The 16,516-nt window shown below is 40.7% G+C and overlaps 1 protein-coding gene across 2 annotated transcripts in view; it reads left to right on the top strand.

Annotated features, from left to right (window-relative positions):
* CRB1 (crumbs cell polarity complex component 1) overlaps positions 1 to 16,516 on the top strand; it is a 93,053-nt gene that overhangs the window by 20,761 nt on the left and 55,776 nt on the right. For both annotated transcript variants that reach the window (XM_030279379.4, XM_072932637.1), the window contains exons 2-4: positions 5,724 to 6,308; positions 11,900 to 12,095; positions 15,520 to 15,659. In XM_030279379.4, the coding sequence (XP_030135239.4) occupies positions 5,724 to 6,308; positions 11,900 to 12,095; positions 15,520 to 15,659 (921 nt within the window). The remainder of the gene's footprint in view (positions 1 to 5,723; positions 6,309 to 11,899; positions 12,096 to 15,519; positions 15,660 to 16,516) is intronic.

Genomic DNA, 16,516 nt, shown 5'->3' with positions numbered 1-16,516 from the left:
AAGATCTCAGTATAGTAACAGAGCTTGATATTTCAGTGACACAGATTCACACTCATGTTTTAAAATCCCAAGGGCAGGTCTCAAACAAGTAACGAGCACGAGCCTTCAGGATTCATGTTTCTGACTCCAGCCACTGGGCTACCTAAATCCTTGCTACCATCATGTTATCCTGTGACTTTTTTGGTGAGCTGATTTGATCACAATGTAAGCCTTTAGCTGTGAACAAATGCTGTATGTTGGTTTTTATTCAACAGAACCCAGACTGAAGTAACAGCACTAAGAGAAGCACTCGTTGCTTCAGTTGTGATCTAATTTTCTTTTCTTCCCTTAGTGACTGACCACCACCAAGATGTCAATTATATATGCCATTCCAACAGATTTTAAAAAACTGAACCAAAACAAACAACCCTCCCCACAAAAATAAAACAAAACAAAAAAAACCCACATAAAACAAAACCAAACACACAGGTAACACATTTTCTGATGTTGAAGTTGGAGTTTTTTTATAGAGCCAAACATCTCACTATTGCAATTCAATCCTTCTTTCCTAAATAATGTTGTTTACATTTAATCTCTCAACTCATAGACCAGGAGTTTTTTGCTATCCATTTTTTCCCCCCAAAATGTATAGCTTAGTAAATAGTCAGGTTTTGTTGTGAACTGCTTTATCTGCACTGGCTGGTGTAGCTTCCTAGTTTTAATTCAAATGTGTAAAGTAATAACTTTGTTTAAAAAAAAAGGAAAGGAAAAAAGTGCTCAAAGTGCAGTAAAATCATCAGTGATGGTGAATATATGGGTTTCAAGAAGTTCTCTGTCTTATAATAGATTTTTTTTTCCCCTAGAAAATAGACTGTGTTAAGAAGGTCAGAAAATCTTGCAGCATATGTAAAAGATTCCAAAGTTGTTAGTGTTGAGAGCTTCTGTGTAGCTCAGAGCCCTCCTTCAGGGGCAGAAGGCATATCTGAAGAACAGCACTGCAAATTACAAGCAGCCTTCAGGCACAATGAGATGATTAACAAAGTGCAGGCATGGCCACAGCCAAGTGAACCCTGGTTCATAACAGCATGATTAGCAGTGATTGAAATTTCATTTTAAATGCAGACACTGATTATGATATTTCACCAACTCATAGGAAGAGTTATGTCCTGAAAGAACAGGTCTTTGCTGAAAGACATTTCTGACACAAAGAACCCAAACCAGATTGAAAAGGATTTCTCTGAAGGCTTTGAGTGGCTGAGATTGCTAATTGTCAGAATCTCTGATCATCAATTTTGTTTTGATCTTATCAACATAGAAGAATATTTTGAAAAATGGACATGAACCCAGTAAATCTCTGATTCCAACAGGATCTAGGAAAAAAAACCTCAAAATTGTCAGGAAAGATATGCAAATGAGCTTTTCAAAATTACCTGCTTTACTGAGGAACAATAGTTTAACAATCAGATTATCTGTGCCAAAATGCTTTGGCCATTTCAAAATCCCTGCCCGGTTTATGACAACTTTTCCCTAATTCAATTTTGGCCCTCTAATGTCATTGACATGCATTTCTAACATCATAAAAATTGTTTTGTATCACTACAGTAGTTTCTGACAATTCATAAGCCTTTACCAGCCAAAATCATGCATTTTTACTGCTTATTAGCTGTATAAGCTCAATTATTCATACACTAACAAGATCGCTTCAATGAATTTAAATAATCTTATCCAAGAGCAAAAAAACAAAGCTAAAACTGCCTTTTTCTTGTTATTTCTTATATTAAGTCAGTTGTGCCAGTTCCTGAAATAGCTGCAGGTATGGCCATGTTTCTGGTAGTATGGATAATGTGCCAGTAGATGGCAAGCTTTACTGCAAAGAATTTCACTGCCAACCATCTCATCTGCATCTCAAGGATTTAACCATGGGGCAAAACGCTTGGCACTAAATCCTCTTGTAATTAGATTAAAGTACCACTGTTTATAAAGAGACTGATAATTACCTCAAGTGTCAGTCAATGTAAATCCAAAGCAATCAGCATTTTGTTTCCATTTTTCCTAAAATTACATGCGAATTTTAAGACTCTGTCAGAACAAGTCGCTGCTGAAGTGACCTTAATTGCTTAGGAATGAAAAACAGCTCCTCTGCACATCTGAGGTACAGCACCCTGGTTATCCTTCTGCAACCTGGCCAAAAACCAAGCTCCACTGAAATATTTATGTTCCTTTGCAGCTCTTTCTGTGAGTGCAGAAGAGAATATTCTTCAGGTATCTGCTCAAACTGAGACAGTCTTTGCATCAATCATCACACTGCATCACAGGGCATGCAGGAGCTTCCACCTGCCATATTCTTCATCCTCCTTCCATGCAACTCTCAGCTCAGGAGGTTCTCAAATCATCCTTCCACATCACTCCAGAGCAGCAGGGAAACTCAGTTTCCACAGGGAAGCAAGGGAGATAGTGCAAATAACTTACCTGAAACAGGTGGAAAACGGTGTTTGAACTACCAGTCCAGAATCCAAGGATTAGCTGAAGCACTCACATCATGCAGGAACATGATTAAAAAAAAAAAAAAAAAAAAAAAAAAAAAAAAACATGGAAATGTCCAGGTGAACTGCACACCATTTGATAACCATGGTGTGCTAAGTGCATACTTCTGATGATCACCTTTTTGAGATGCAGTTTTGCTGCTGAGACAAACTGCTATAGAGTACCCTTAAACTCTTGGTCTCAGCCTTTAAACCACAACCAAGCTGAAACTCAGCATGGTTACATCTCTGCTAAGACCTTCAGAATTCCTGTGTTCCTCAAAAACTACACAGATAATAAAAACCATGGCACAGTGCATTAGAATAAAGACAGAACACTAAAAATGTTGCTCTTCCACTATAAACTTGTCATAAAATCAGACAAGAGTATCCTCTAGAGAGTACTGGATTTATTGAATTGTCTGTTGGCAATTTCTGCATAAGAAATTCATTTTATAAAAGCTACAAAAGTTTAAATTAAAACACTGCTTAAAAAAATCTAGGAAAGGTTTTCAGTTTCGTGTTTTTCCCATAATGATGTCACCCTGCAGACAAATTGGTGGCCCTCACTACATAGAGACAGTGCTTTTAGGGCTGTATTTCCCCTTTCCACTCCACTCTTACTGCCTCGGAGAGCTATGAAGCTTTTTAACCAGAGCTCACTCTTGCTATCAAAACTGCAGACTGGCAAACACGTCATGTCCTCACACAGTCATTATAAGAAACTCAGCCTGTTGCATGCAAATTATCTCTGGAAAAGCAGTAATAATTAACTAAATTGCTTCTCATGTCACTGTGGTCCTGTGTAAGAAAGCACTCAAATGACTGACCTCACCTCTTGTAGCTTACACAGTACAACAGTTAGACAACATTATAACTTGATCATAATTAATTTCTTCAAATTTGTAATGTTTCCCCAAACACGCACTTTAATGAATTTTAAATAGGTACACAGACTGAAAGGAAAGCTCTCTAAAGTTGTGCAAGGAAAATGCAGGATGCAGAAGTTCCTAAGGAACACAGTTTTGCTCATTTTAACTGTAATTAATAGATCGCAGTAAACTCTGTATTATCCAGGCTAAAGAAAAAAAGTAAATGCATGGGCAAAGCACAAAATTATGTAAACCAGGACATCAGAACATACATGAGAGTGTGCTGAGGAAGAGAAGGGTCTGAATTACCACTGACAGTGGTGCAGGTCAGTACATGTGACCAATGTCTTGGATTTTTGCTTTCAGTGAGAGCTCTGAGCTGGAGCAAGTGCAATCAACACCACATCAGGATGGAACACCTGCTCCCAAAATTGATTATTAACAGGTTTGGGGAGGGTCTTTTTAAAGGCAGACTAATCCAAAAGTACTATTTTTGTCCTGTTTTCCTTCAGAGAACATGAAGTAACACTCCAGTTCTCCTCTTGCTAATCAATGTTTAGCTTGCTTTCTATGTAATCCTTAAAACCACTGTTGGTTTTAAATCATGGTGTCACTGTTGCTATCAATGTTACTACATAAATCTATTCCCCTTGTTCAAACAAGTATTAATTAGTTATCTGGCTCAGTAAATGTACCTATTCATGAACATCAAGTTCATTCAGACTGGTGCTTCTAATTCTCGGAGGCACTGCTTCTCCATGTACACCTCAATTCAGAAAGCACAACAGTCATGCTAGTTAAGCCTTCTGATACTTTCTTCCCCCACTTCCCCCTCCTAGGAGAAAAACATTATATTAAAATGCTTATAATTATTGTATTTTTCTATATATATATAGTATTATATATATATATATAAAATTAGTGATTGTATTATATATTAAAATGCACACTATGGAAACACACCATGACCAGTCAGTTTGTATTCTCTGACACCCCTCCCTGGTTGGTTGGTTGGCTGGTTGGTTGGTATCCTTGGGTGACAAGCCCTAGCCCCTCCCTTTTCCAGGGATCTGTCCCAGTGCTGTTTATCAGCATTGGTCTAACTCCAGTTATTGGAGTCTCCATCTCTGCTTACCTCTTCTCTTTCAGCGCCCCATCTCCATCTCTACTCCCTAATCTTAATTCAAGAACTGAGAATAAATTAGAGACTATGGGTAGATGGGTCTGAATTCCTCTGAGAAGTTCAGCTCATCCACAACACCCTGTTTGCACAAACACACACAGTTCTGCTGCTGTAGAAGACACATACTCTTCACATATCCAAACAACACCCCAGATTGAAAGTGTAAAACAAATAATAATATTAAAAATGATGTTTACATTACTTACATATAGATAATTTAATGCAACTTCTGTGTTCCAGCTCATGAGTCTTTCTCTTATAAATTGCTTTCTCTCCTAAAGGAAAATTCAGCTTAATTTCACAGTCTTGGCCCAGATACAGCTGCTTCAGTGTATCCCAGAGGTGGATTCTGAACAGTGCTGGTAACAGCTCACCCTCCTTGACTGTGAAGTGAGAAGCAATTCTTGCTATTGTTATTCCTTACAGCTTCAACGCAACTCCAAGTGGCCTTTAATTACTGACAGAAGCTCAGTTCCCAGACGGTGAGGAAGTAAGGAACATCTTTACACCATATTCACTGTGTCCATCCAGCCTCTGAGGCTGGATGGCTCTCACAGGGCTGTTTTGCATCTCAGGTGTTTGGTAGATTCTTTGTGGTGCAGATGCTGTACACCTGTGAAATTACTATTTATAATTGGCAAATCAACATCTAGGTGCCTGATGGTTTGAACTGTTTGTTTGAGCTATAACTGCATCTGAGTAATTTAGCTTGTGAAACCCAATGCACAAAAGAATGGTAGCAGCACAAAAGTGATATTGACCTAAAAAAAGTGGTGCATCTCCTTTCTCTAGTAAGAAAAACAGAAACAAAAACATTAACTATATCTAAATATGTTCCATATTGTTGGATATCCATTGAGAACAACCACTATTGTCTCAACTATACTTTTAATATAGTGTTAAATAATCCTGACACTCCAGACCATGGCTGTTGAAAGAGGCAAGAACAGGAAATTACAACCTACTCAAGTTTTCATAATTGTTTTCATTTTATACTCATTAGTCCACTAATGCATCACAGAGTTGCCAGTCCTGTTTTCTTCTCAAAAGCCAGCAACTGGAGCTGTGGGTTTTGAAGCACAGTTGTGTTAAGAACTACACTTCTTTCACTGTTGGTTACTCCCAATGCTGTGGAATTCCTCAAGATTTTTTGTGTTTCTTTCCTAGAATCCCTTTGCACAAGGAATGATTCCAGGTGCCTGTCAAACTCTTGCCAAAAGAACTCTACATGTGTTGCTGGTCATAAAGATGACCCTTGCCTTTGCGCAGATGCATCAGTGGACAGCGTGGAGGAGCTCTGCAACAAAACCTCCAACCCTTGCTCCTCCAACCCTTGTCTCCAAAACGCTACCTGCCTGGGCTCTGCCGGGAACCTCAGCTTTACCTGCAAGTGCCCCGCTGGGTACAACGGCCCTAGCTGCGAAACTGCTGACAGTGACTGTGACACCAACCTGTGCGAGCATGGAGGCACCTGCCAAAGCGGCCTGGCGGGGCCCACCTGCCTCTGCAGCGCCGGCTACACCGGCGCGCTCTGCGAGAGGGACGTGGACGAGTGCATCTCCGAGCCGTGCCGCAACGGGGCCCTGTGCCGCGACGGCGTGGACGAGTACTCCTGCTACTGCGTCCCAGGCTACCAGGGCAAGCACTGCGACCTGGAGGTGAACGAGTGCGCCTCAGAGCCCTGCCTGAACGGGGCCACGTGCCTCAACCAGATCGGGCACTATGTCTGCATCTGTCCCCTTGGCTACACGGGTAAGCCCTATTAAAGCAACTTCTCCTTTGGGTCGTGTGGAACCATCATAACTCACATTCCACGTTCAACTCCCTCGCCCACGCATGGGTTTAGCCATATCTGCATCACCACCTTGCCTTTAGCCTTGACACCAGTGGCTGTGGTACATTACAGATAACCACATCACTGTTAACTACTGATACTAGAAAGAGAAGGGTTAAAGAAATCTCACATTTACCAAAATCTACACAGCAGTTTTGTGAACACCAAGCTATGTCACAGGGCTAAGCGGACTTTGCTTTTAAAAGAAACATTCTCAAAATGCTCTCTTCGGAGTGTTATATCTAGTTTTTTTCTGAGGATAAAAACCTATGTTTAACAGATTTAAAAATTAGATTCAAGTAGACAAATTCTACTCTAAACATATACATTTCACATTAAATTTCTTTCATCTGCCCTTCCCAGAAACAAAGGACTCATGTGCAACTAGAACATTATGTATGTTATGTGGACAAGTGTTATGTTCCCAAACTGCCCATTTTTTGATAATCCCATTTTATGTAGCTCCATTTTTAAGGTACAGGTGTGATTTTTCTCCCCTACTTCCTCTACTGGAAAGTATATAATTCTTGTTGGAAGACAGCTCCCTTCAAATTTCAAAGCTGTATTCAGGGGTAGGACTGTGAAAGGTAGCACACTGAATCATTAAAAGGAGAAAAGGGGAGGCATTTTAGTGATAGATTGCCAGTCAGGTAAGCAAAGGAAAAGAAACAGTCATACAACAAAAAGGGGAGAAAAAACAGCTATTGCTTCAAGTGATTCAAATGAATAAGAAATAAGAGATGTGGTTTACAGCTCCATCCCCAAATCCCCATGCAGGAGGGGAAGTCAGAGGTAAAAAGCAGCTTTCCTGTGTCTAACACAGCACTTGTTGGAAGGCAGCCCTTGGTTAATATCCCTTATGAGCACAGAGAATGTTATTTGAAGGAAGCTTGTTACCTTCCTGCCACCCCGCTGCTGCCAGGGGGTGTCGGAGCCCGGGCCAGCTGAGGAGAAAACTACACAACTGAGGGAAAGCCAAAGAGCAGAAGGAAGGAAAAACCTATTAACAACCAGCATGGTTACTCTGCAATGATCACACTCAGCCCAGACCTCCTGTTGTATTCAGGAAACTGTATTTGTTTAACTGGCTGTTAGTGGGGTCCAGGCCTGGATCCACAGCCCAGAAACTTGGTTTGAAAGAGTTGGAATATACACCTTAGAGACAAAGGGAAAGAAAACATAATGAAATAGTAAAGCACAAACAAAAAGAAATAAAAATTTAGGTCAACACAAATTCCTGATGGAAACTCACTCTGCTGGAAGACACTCTACTTTCATCACGAAATTCTGCTGTTTCCATAGCTGATGCTCTTTTCTCTCACAAAAAAAAAAAAAAAAGTCACCAAAGCTACACACTTTGCACAAGCAGAGTTAAGAAATGAGGAGAGGACCAAGGAAGGAGAAGAGGTCTAAAATACACAGCAGAACGGGCTGCAGTGTTTTGACATAAGCTCTGACACTGCTTCCATCAGCAAAGAGACTAACCATAGGAATTCTATAGAGGAGTAGCAGACCATTCCTCCAGCAGTAAAACATCAGCTTTAAAAATGTACTTAACAAAATGATTTATCAGAAGCATTCTTTTTTGTTGTTATTTTGCACCTTGCTGAGTTGTGCTAAATGCACAAGCCAGAAGGATTACAGGATGAAAGCCTCGAGGTGTCCCCAGTGGTAATAAAACCCCTCATTTACCTCGTCAGGGGATCTTGCCAACCATTATTATCCTGGCCTGACACCATGAATTACTGTGGGAAGTCATCCAGCCTCATCTCATTTCCCTAAGATGTAAAAACAGGTTATATCTCTTGATATGCAGGTAAAGAAGGTACAGTAAATCTATAGCTGCAATGTTAACCAAATGCATGAGTTACTGGCTGCTGTTGCTACTTGTTTCATGGACTATGACTGCTATTTTGTGTGATTGGTATGCTGCAGCACTTAAAATAGCTGAGAAATGTCACACGTAATTCTTACACAAATGGAAGAGGTTAGAATACACCAAGAGCCAAAGACTGGAAAATTTAGCATGAAATCTGCAGTTTCTATGATAATGTTCTGCATGTGTGAAATTATTTACAAGACATGTGTCACACAGCTGTTAAATAATGAAGTTCAATTGGTTTGTTGAAGTTTTGCTGGCTACCCTAATCAATTGCATTTTCTCCTCCATTGGACTAATTGCACTTGCTTTTAATTCACCCCAACAGAGCACGGTGTAAGAGCCTGTTATTACCCACAGCTACATGCATTAATTACCTTCCTGAAACCAGTCCTCTATTGCCAGTGAACATTCCAGTGTGAACTCTCAGGAGTGCATGGCAGTTCCAAAACCCATTCTCAGCCTAAGACAGCAAATGAAAGTGTTTCAGTGGCAGACAAAATAGGTGCAGGAAGCTGGATTTGCTCATTGTGCAATACCTTTTACGATGAGGTAACCATCACTGTGATGACGTCCGTAGAATTTGAGGAAATTAATCCTGATAGATCTCCAAGCTTTCATTCAGTATTCTCATCAATAATGTATGTGCTATGCAAATATTAAGAATAGATGCATCATAAATAAGTCTTAGGCACTTAAAGGCAAGCAGAGGCACAGCAACTCTACCATGGGACAGAAAACCTCAAATAGAGATCTCACTTCCCAACAAGCTCATGTCCCTGTCGTTGTGGATGTAATAGCAAACCACACAGTACATCCAACAGCAATTGCCCTCAGTGCAAAGCCTGTTTCCTTCCCCAGCTTTCCAGTTTCAAACCAGCACTCCTCACCTCCTTGTGTCCTAGCCACCCTAGGTATTCAGCTCTGATGAGATGCCCAAGCTTAAAAGGGACAAGCCTTGATCAAAAAACCACAACTTTTCCCTCTAATTTTTGATGTAACTCTCTTCCTGTAGCTTCAAGGCTGATGCCTATAAATTAGCCATGTGACAATCTCATCCAAATAATGGCACACAAGATTACTTTATACAGGATTAGGAATTTGGGGAAAGCCCTCTAGACCTGCTGGGCCTGAGTACAGCCTTTTAGTGCAGGAGAGCAGAAACGGTGACCTGGTTACCACTTTCCAGCCATACTTAGAATGTGCAGGTCCTCATAGGAGTATACTGAGCCTGCAAAACCCTAGTATCTTTGAGCAGAAAGTGATTTTACATGCTATCTGTAGGCATGCAAGTTTAAGAACATTGGCTGTGTGTCCTTCATCCTCACTTGGTGTTTACTTTTTATTGACTGGGGCTGTAGAAAGAAGCGCACAGTAGGACTCAGTGGAGAAGCAAACAGTATAAGAAACAACCCTGGTTCTTCAGAGAAACTGCAAAAGTTACAAATGTGACTTCTCCCCACCTTCTCAGCATTTCAATTCAAACCATTTGTGTGGTTTGGTACATGCAGGGATGCTCAGCCTGCTCCAGGACACCCAGGGTGCCTCAGCTCGTGGCGGTGCAGCCCTGTGCAATAACTGCGGCGGGGCTCCTTGGCGCTCCCCTTCCCGCCTGGCATATGATATTTGGCATACAGCATATTTATGACAGAATGTTAGACTGAGGTGCAAATGCAGATCTAATCTTTTCATCTCTCTTCTACACATCTAAGAAAGCCTGACAGCAGACTCAGTGGAGGCTAGGAAGGGATTCCCCCTGTCTGCATGGTAGATCGCATTGGCTGGATGCATTATACAGGGAGAAGTTTTCTTCTGAGGCAACATTGCCGAAGGCAGGTTACTGGGCTTGATAGATTAAAGACATGAACCAAAACAACAACGCTATGTTCTCATGTTAATTGTCAGGCTGTTCTCAGGCCTGTAGTTTTAAATTTGGCTGAGCTGAGGATCAGTTGAACAGGGCTTGTTTTGTCACATGATTTTTAGTGTTCGCAGTAAGCTGTTAACAAGCTCTGGCAGATTTACGGTCACTAGACACACTTCTGCAAACACATTGTTTATAATTACAGTGAATTCACAGGGCAATGACCACAGAGGGACTGCTGACTATATCTGGCTGTAATGTACATTACCATAAAGCCATAAGAGAGCGTTCCTGTGCTGGGCTCTCGTGGCAGGCTCCCACTGAAAGTAGTGGTTAGCTGAGCAGTGAACCTTGAACTGGGGGCAGGCCACTGGCAGCTTCCCCATCCACTATGTGGTCTCAAGGAACTATTTCTCAACTGCTGAAAATAGGAACTTGCACTTTAATGCTTAAAGACAATGAAAAATAGTTATGAGGCAACATCTGCAATTTTTGGTTTGGCATGTTAAGGTATTTCCTGGTACTTATCCATAGTACAGACTTATTCTTTTAAAACAAAGATGCTCACAAGCATCAAAATAAATTATTAATGAAGTGACAGTGCTAAATATTATCAATGTCTGTGTTTTAAGAAAGATGCTCAAAGTTATAATGTACAAATTTCACAGCAGTACTGAACTGACAAAAGGAGCATAAATAAAGAATTAGAGATAAGCTCCTAAATAAATTGCAAGAGTGATACCCATCATCAAACATGCCTGTTCCCTCTGTTGAAAGTCTACCCTATCATCTTCTACTGAAAACTTCACTTTTACAAAAAAAGAAAAAAAAAAGAACCCATTCTCAGGACTGCAGGTTTTTTTCAAGTAGGAAGTTCTCCTGTAAACTTTTCAATACTGCAGCTACTTCGACAAGCCAAATAAAAAATAAGGAAATTCACTTCAAAGCAGATTCTTCATTATAATTTGCCACTTTGCATCTGTTTTGTGGCTGATACTGTAGCTGCTAAAAAAACCTGACTTGGCAGGTGAAAATTATTTGAAAATATTACTCTACTGCTCCAAAACACTAAGTAAGTGCATAAGCATACAAAACCCCGAAATAATCAAAGCTGCAAGGCATTGGTTATTAAATCTTCTTAGTGTCTCCTGGTCTGTACTAGAGATAAGAAAAAGGAGTGTATATTTAACCTGCTAACTATCACAAATAGCTGTGAAGTCATGTTAGAACTGATTTATTTCCAGCAATTATCTCTGAAGAGCAGCTCCAAGATTCTGACCTGCTGCAAACATGGCACCACAGACCCATTTACTTGCATATTGGTAAGCCTTTAAAGAAATTAAGCAATAATCCACTGCTAAACAAGACACTTCCTAATGAATTAAAAAAATTGTGAATTCTCCATTTAAAGGTCAACTTTAAATGGACTCTTATGAGATCAATAAACTGCTGGTTGCTTCTGTATTACGTAAACAGGATAGTAGCATTGTTTGAATAAACTGAAAATTAGTTTGTCCTGTCTCCATGTTCAACAGAAAAAGTTATTTTACCTATTCTTGTGAAAACAACTGGCTTGTTCTTTTGTAAATTCTGCCAAGCCTTAAAAAAACTAGTTGTGCAAAGCACATTGAGGAGGAAATGCCTTTAAAAACCAAGCAACTGCATAAAGAAAAAAATATCATGTGACTATTGTATTTCAGGCAGTTTTTGCAGAGATTTCCAAAGCTATCTCCTAAGCCTGGGGTTTATTTTCTCTGCTTTCGAAGGTACGAACTGTGAGGTGGAAATCGATGAGTGCTTGTCCCAGCCATGCCTGAACGGGGGGACCTGCCACGATTCCCTGGGGAGCTTCTCCTGCTCGTGCGCGCGGGGCTTCCTCGGGGACCGCTGCGGCACCGACATCGACGAGTGCTCCAGCCAGCCCTGCCTGCACGGGGCACCCTGCATGGATGGGGCCAATGGGTAGGTGTGCCAGCCTGGGCAGGCTCAGCCAGCTGCTCCTGGGGTGCCTCTGCAGATGGGAACAGCACGGGAGCCTGCCTGGCCTGCTAGCTCATCTCCTTCCACATTCTAGTGGTGTATGGTGCAACCTCACCATTACCAGGTATCTGGTCCTGCACTAATTTCAGTTTTAAAAAAACAATTAAAGAATGCCAGTCTGGTGTCAGAGCCAACAGGACAACAAAACATTTATGGCAAAGGCTGACCAAGAAATGTATTTTTTGTATTTGTACTTTAAATATTTACAACGCGCTGTTAGTACTGTCATTTAGATATCAATTCTGTTTCTAATGTTCACCAAACTTTAGTTTCCAAGAAATATGTGAGACGCTATAAAACTGAATTTGCTGACAGCAGCTGCCCACACTGACAGACAGAAAGATTAGAAGAGAGGCAGAGAAAAACTGTAATAATTGTAACCATAGTAATAGATATCATCAGGAAATGTGTCAGAAACTTTACAGGTTCAACAGCTACTTGTTCAAAACAACCTGCAGCCCATGGGCAAAAAAGTAACAACAGTAATTAAAAAAAGGAGCATACAAGGCAATGGAAAAGTAAGATTCTCCACCTACTGTTACTAGCCCAACACAGAGGTCCAAGCAGAGCTCTGGCATTCACTCATCAATACTGGATTTTCTGGCTCAGCATGAGCTTCCCAAACTGAACACACATATGTATATAAGCTCAGCCTGAAAGTTCCCCATTGTATTCATGCAGGTGCTCCTCTTGCCAGTACAAGATTTGTCCTTTATTGTGTATTTTCTAGTTTTTATGAAGCAGTTTTGAAGACTTTGGTGCCCAAAAAATCAGCCCAGAAGTCATGTCAGCAAAAGGTTTGCTTGCCTTGAGTGAGGGGATAAGAGATCATATTCTGGGAATGAGTTTTTCTGCAGTGTGGTGACATGGCACCAGCCTTGTGGAGCTTCTTTTCTGCAGTGTTAAATGGCTCTGAGCAGGACAAAGCAATTTATTATTTCCCAGTGTAGCTAAAGCATGGCAGCAGCGAGAGGGGGTCACCTTGGACATGACTCACTCAGACCTGTGCAGTAACCTGGAAGCCTTTTGAGGATACATGTGTGAGGTGAGCAACTGGGATGCTTATTCAGGCCAGACTTAATCCTGCTCATTTTTCTCCTGGCTTTTAGATCTGAGGTACAATGCAAGATCAGTTTTAATTGGCTTGTAATACTGCAGGGTATCTGGAGAACAATTGGAGCTCTTTCAGTATTTGTTACGTGATGGAAAGGAATGGGCAACAAAGCAATTCAAAACAGAAGGGTGTCCAGCAATTTCTTTTCTTTTGTGTATTTTTTGGGGATAAATTAAGAATTGTGGCATTTCAGCAGGAGTTTTCCTTTTCTGACTAATCTACAGTAAGCTAAGGCTTTGGTGTCTGTCACCAGCTCTCACAGAAATGTGTACAAGGCAATGGATTTAGCACAAAAAGCTGTAAATACAACATCAAACCAAATTCTCTTGCAAATTTCAGACTGACCTTCCAGTGATGTTTCATGAATACAATGAAGTACAAGCTGATCTCTTAAAAAAAAACCCATTTTCACATAAGTAAACATTTAAACTCAACACTTTACAGACTCAGATGGACTACAAAACCTAGTGTGCCTAGGCATAGAGGACATCCTGCATGAGCCATGTCTTTTTTCCATAGGAAATATTCCCAGGAGCTCTAATGTCCATAGGAGATTCCATAGGAAAGAATTCCTACATGTATTGCTTTCTGCAGATTGTGAGAACATCAAACAAGAAGTCAAAAAAATATGCTAGATAGAGTATCTAAATTATCACTCTAACTATAAAAAGCCATCTGCCTGCTCAGCTGTAGCCTGCTCACAAGCAGGGCACCATCCAGAATCCCTGAAGGTCGGCAGCAATGTCAAATGCTAAAAGATACCCAAGAGAAAGGCACACAGGTGGGGCTGCAGTAAGTTACATTAAGCAGTGAGTTCTGGATATTCCTCCCTGCTCCATGATTCTGAACCAAAGGGAAAAGTAGCTGGGGCACAGGCAGAAAAATAAGCTTTCACCAAAGCTAAGCAGCTCCAAACTGATGGTGCTTGGGAGAAATGTGTGGAAAACTCAGCAGAAGAAGGAGACTTCAGGTTTGAGAACATACCTCAGAATGAAAATTAGTTTTCTGATTCACATCTTCCTCATTACTTTTTATATCTGAAATTCAAATGCCACCTGGTCTGAGTCATCTCTGGTTTTGATTTAGGAATAATCCATACACCAGTAATAAACTGTCTGGCCAGAAGTTTCTGCTTATGCACACACTTAAACAGTGTAGTAAAAAGTTTACACTTTTTGTTCTATTAGACTGCAGGAGCCAGTTGTTCACTGATGTTGCTTTGTGTTCAACAATTTCACTTTCTCTTCATGTATTTACTCCAAGTCTAAGACTCGGATATTAAGCACAGAAATTATCAAATAAGTATACTTATATCTTGCTCAGCAAGATGCCCTATGAATGCAATTGTACAATAATGGTGTTATCACTTTAATGTAAAATAAAATAGAAGAATAAATTTTTGTTTCCTATAATTTTTTAAAGTCAAGATCATACAAGCCTGCACAATTAACTTGTATCTTGCAAAAGCCTGTATTTTCATAGAACATGTACATGTTAACTTTATACTTGATGACCAAATAACGAGTGTGCTGCTTTTTATAGCACTCAGCTCTCCAGGAAAAAAAAAAACAAACAAAACTTCCCAGACATCAGTGATATCTGCACATTGCTAATTTCTATATGTACACTAGTTTGTTTACTTATGTTGTAGTTGCACTGCTATCAAAAGGGAGCTGTATTACTGTTGTTATTGGGAAAAAGCAAGCAACTGACATTTTTGTTCTAACCTAACAATAAAAGGCTGGTTTGCAGGGAAAAAAAAATCATTTAGTTGAGGAAAAATAAAATTCCTTATTTTTCTGCCAATGCAATTTCTACCAGTCCAAGAGCAAGGGATACCGCCTCCTCCCTTTTCATTTTGTGAATAATGTTAATCCAACAAAACATATTTTCTTTAAAAAAAGCATTGGAAATGCCACAAACTTTTTTTTTTTTCTCCCAAAAATTAAAAAAAGAAGAAGAAAAAAGAAGGATCAATCCTTCTTAGGGTTGTGTCAAAACCAACCCACAAGCAGTTCTTTTTCCCCGGACAAAACCACATACTTCAGGGAAAAGCTCATTGTTGGTTCCCAATTTCTGCAGTTTCTCCTAAAGCACCAGATGGTGGTCTCAAGCTGGACTCGACCCTGTAAGCTGCGAGCCAAGGCTACACAAGAAGCCTGTGCATGTTTGGGAACAAAGCCCAGATCTCTTGACTTCCAGCCTGAGTGAACATTGCATTCTGTGTTGCAGGTACAGCTGCAACTGCACCGGGACTGGATTTATGGGCTCGCACTGCGAGACCCTCATTCCCTTGTGCTGGTCACAACCATGCTACAACAACGCCACTTGTGAGGACCATGCTGACAATTACACGTGCCACTGTTGGCCAGGTAAGATCCAAGTTCTCCTATACATGTTCCTTGAGTAGTAATAGAGACTCTTTTTTTTTTTTTCCCCCGATACAATAAAAGGTTGAAGCTCCATAACCTTAAACGTCCTCTATGGCCTTGTGTTTACATGGGCTTCACTCATCATAAGGCAGAGCCCTTTGGGTAATTTGCTTACTTTTCCAGCTATGAATTTATTCTCCTGAAGAGCAGAAGTGGGCAAAACAAAAGGCACCAGCATTATGGTGCCAAGACAGGAGATAAGTCAAAGCTGGGAGCCATCTCCCAGTGACTTAATCCTTCAAACCATGTGACACATGCAATACTGCTGCAGCTCGCACTGTTTTTAGTCTTCATTAACACAACCTAAAGTCTAAAAACTTCTGTCTGGCAGTGGGCAGTGAAACCCACAGGCTGCGTCCTCTATCAGCTTTAGGCAAACAGGCTCCACATCACAGTGGGGACACAGACCCTGTGCTCTTGAGAGACCACACAACCCTATCAGCACACAGACTACAAGAAGCCTCTCTAAGGAGTTTATGTCTGAGGAAGTTTATGAGCTTACTGAGGATGCAGGAGCACAGACAGCACTGTCAGCCCTAAATGCCTCACTGTTGTTGCACTACACAAGCCTTGGTGCAACAGATAAGGAAAAATTAGGCAGAACCCTTCACATTTTCCATAATTCAGGGATCATTGTAGCACTTAAGCCTCCAGATGAAACACTTTAAAACCACCAAATTATTTATACTCTCTGCCCTCTTCTCCCTTCCCACAACCTGAGAGTGTATTACACCACAATGCAGTGATTGTTACCCACACAAATCTCCACGTTACTGCCTAAATAAGTCCCAAACAAA

Source organism: Taeniopygia guttata, chromosome 8 (assembly GCF_048771995.1).
Source record: "Taeniopygia guttata chromosome 8, bTaeGut7.mat, whole genome shotgun sequence".
Classification (NCBI taxonomy): domain Eukaryota; kingdom Metazoa; phylum Chordata; class Aves; order Passeriformes; family Estrildidae; genus Taeniopygia; species Taeniopygia guttata.
Note: the sequence above shows the minus strand (reverse complement) of the source record. Positions and strands in the feature narration are given on the sequence as shown.